Genomic DNA, 1997 nt, shown 5'->3' with positions numbered 1-1997 from the left:
CCCGGCCCCGGCCCCGGCGCGGCCCTGGGGGCGGATGCCTGGATGTGGATTTTGCCGTGGGGCCACCAGGCTGTTCCCACGTGAACAGCTTTAAGGTGGGAGAGAACTGGAGGCAGGAACTGCGGGTTATCTACCAGTGCTTCGTGTGGTGTGGAACCCCGGAGACCAGGAAAAGCAAGGCAAAGTCGTGCATCTGCCATGTGTGTGGCACCCATCTGAACAGACTCCACTCTTGCCTTTCCTGTGTCTTCTTTGGCTGCTTCACGGAGAAACACATTCACGAGCACGCCGAGACGAAACAACACAACTTAGCCGTAGACCTGTATTACGGAGGTATATACTGCTTTATGTGTAAGGACTATGTATATGACAAAGACATTGAGCAAATTGCCAAAGAAGAGCAAGGAGAAGCTTTGAAATTACAAGCCTCCACCTCAACAGAGGTTTCTCACCAGCAGTGTTCAGTGCCAGGCCTTGGCGAGAAATTCCCAACCTGGGAAACAACCAAACCAGAATTAGAACTGCTGGGGCACAACCCGAGGAGAAGAAGAATCACGTCCAGCTTTACGATCGGTTTAAGAGGACTCATCAATCTTGGCAACACGTGCTTTATGAACTGCATCGTCCAGGCCCTCACCCACACGCCAATACTGAGAGATTTCTTTCTCTCTGACAGGCACCGATGTGAGATGCCGAGTCCCGAGTTGTGTCTGGTCTGTGAGATGTCGTCGCTGTTTCGGGAGTTGTATTCTGGAAACCCGTCTCCTCATGTGCCCTATAAGTTACTGCACCTGGTGTGGATACATGCCCGCCATTTAGCAGGGTACAGGCAACAGGATGCCCACGAGTTCCTCATTGCAGCGTTAGATGTCCTGCACAGGCACTGCAAAGGTGATGATGTCGGGAAGGCGGCCAACAATCCCAACCACTGTAACTGCATCATAGACCAAATCTTCACAGGTGGCCTGCAGTCTGATGTCACCTGTCAAGCCTGCCATGGCGTCTCCACCACGATAGACCCATGCTGGGACATTAGTTTGGACTTGCCTGGCTCTTGTACCTCCTTCTGGCCCATGAGCCCAGGGAGGGAGAGCAGTGTGAACGGGGAAAGCCACATACCGGGAATCACCACCCTCACGGACTGCTTGCGGAGGTTTACGAGGCCAGAGCACTTAGGAAGCAGTGCCAAAATCAAATGTGGTAGTTGCCAAAGCTACCAGGAATCTACCAAACAGCTCACAATGAATAAATTACCTGTCGTTGCCTGTTTTCATTTCAAACGGTTTGAACATTCAGCCAAACAGAGGCGCAAGATCACTACATACATTTCCTTTCCTCTGGAGCTGGATATGACACCATTTATGGCCTCAAGTAAAGAGAGCAGAATTAATGGACAATTGCAGCTGCCAACCAATAGTGGAAACAATGAAAATAAGTATTCCTTGTTTGCTGTAGTTAATCACCAAGGAACCTTGGAGAGTGGCCACTATACCAGCTTCATCCGGCACCACAAGGACCAGTGGTTCAAGTGTGATGATGCCGTCATCACTAAGGCCAGTATTAAGGATGTACTGGACAGTGAAGGGTATTTACTGTTCTATCACAAACAGGTGCTGGAACATGAGTCAGAAAAAGTGAAAGAAATGAACACACAAGCCTACTGAGGTGACACACAGACCTACCTGCAATGGAAGATGACGACACCAATACTACAACTGGCATGGAGATCTAAAGGACCTACTTGACCATGGCCCATGGGCCTGACAGAGTAAGAATTGAACAGTACCCAGTGTCCAAAAGGTCCTGATTGGAAGAGAAATAGAAGGGGAGGGAGAAGAGGCTCTAGTCTAAACAGTTGATGAAAGGGAAATTAAATGGTAGAAACACTCTGGGTAAGGAAGGCAGGAGCAGGAAAATGCTGACACTGGTACATATCCTATATTCCTCCAAAAGATTGTGTGGGAAAGTGTGGGGGGGAGGGGGGTGGTGGGGGGGTG

At 49.9% G+C, this 1997-nt stretch overlaps 1 protein-coding gene across 1 annotated transcript; it reads left to right on the top strand.

The window, feature by feature from the left end:
* Positions 1 to 6: 6 nt before the first annotated feature.
* USP27X (ubiquitin specific peptidase 27 X-linked) lies at positions 7 to 1959 on the top strand. The gene has a single exon (XM_017852983.1). It carries the CDS (start codon positions 348 to 350, stop codon positions 1662 to 1664), a length of 1317 nt encoding a protein of 438 aa, XP_017708472.1. The 5' UTR covers positions 7 to 347; the 3' UTR covers positions 1665 to 1959.
* The last annotated feature ends 38 nt before the right edge of the window (positions 1960 to 1997 follow it).

This window comes from Rhinopithecus bieti, unplaced genomic scaffold, assembly GCF_001698545.2.
Source record: "Rhinopithecus bieti isolate Rb0 unplaced genomic scaffold, ASM169854v2 scaffold_36039, whole genome shotgun sequence".
Lineage (NCBI taxonomy): Eukaryota > Metazoa > Chordata > Mammalia > Primates > Cercopithecidae > Rhinopithecus > Rhinopithecus bieti.
Note: the sequence above shows the minus strand (reverse complement) of the source record. Positions and strands in the feature narration are given on the sequence as shown.

Bases quoted from the DNA above. Each gene is read 5' to 3' on its own strand.
- USP27X (XM_017852983.1), top strand. From the start codon at position 348: ATGTGTAAGGACTATGTATATGACAAAGACATTGAGCAAATTGCCAAA.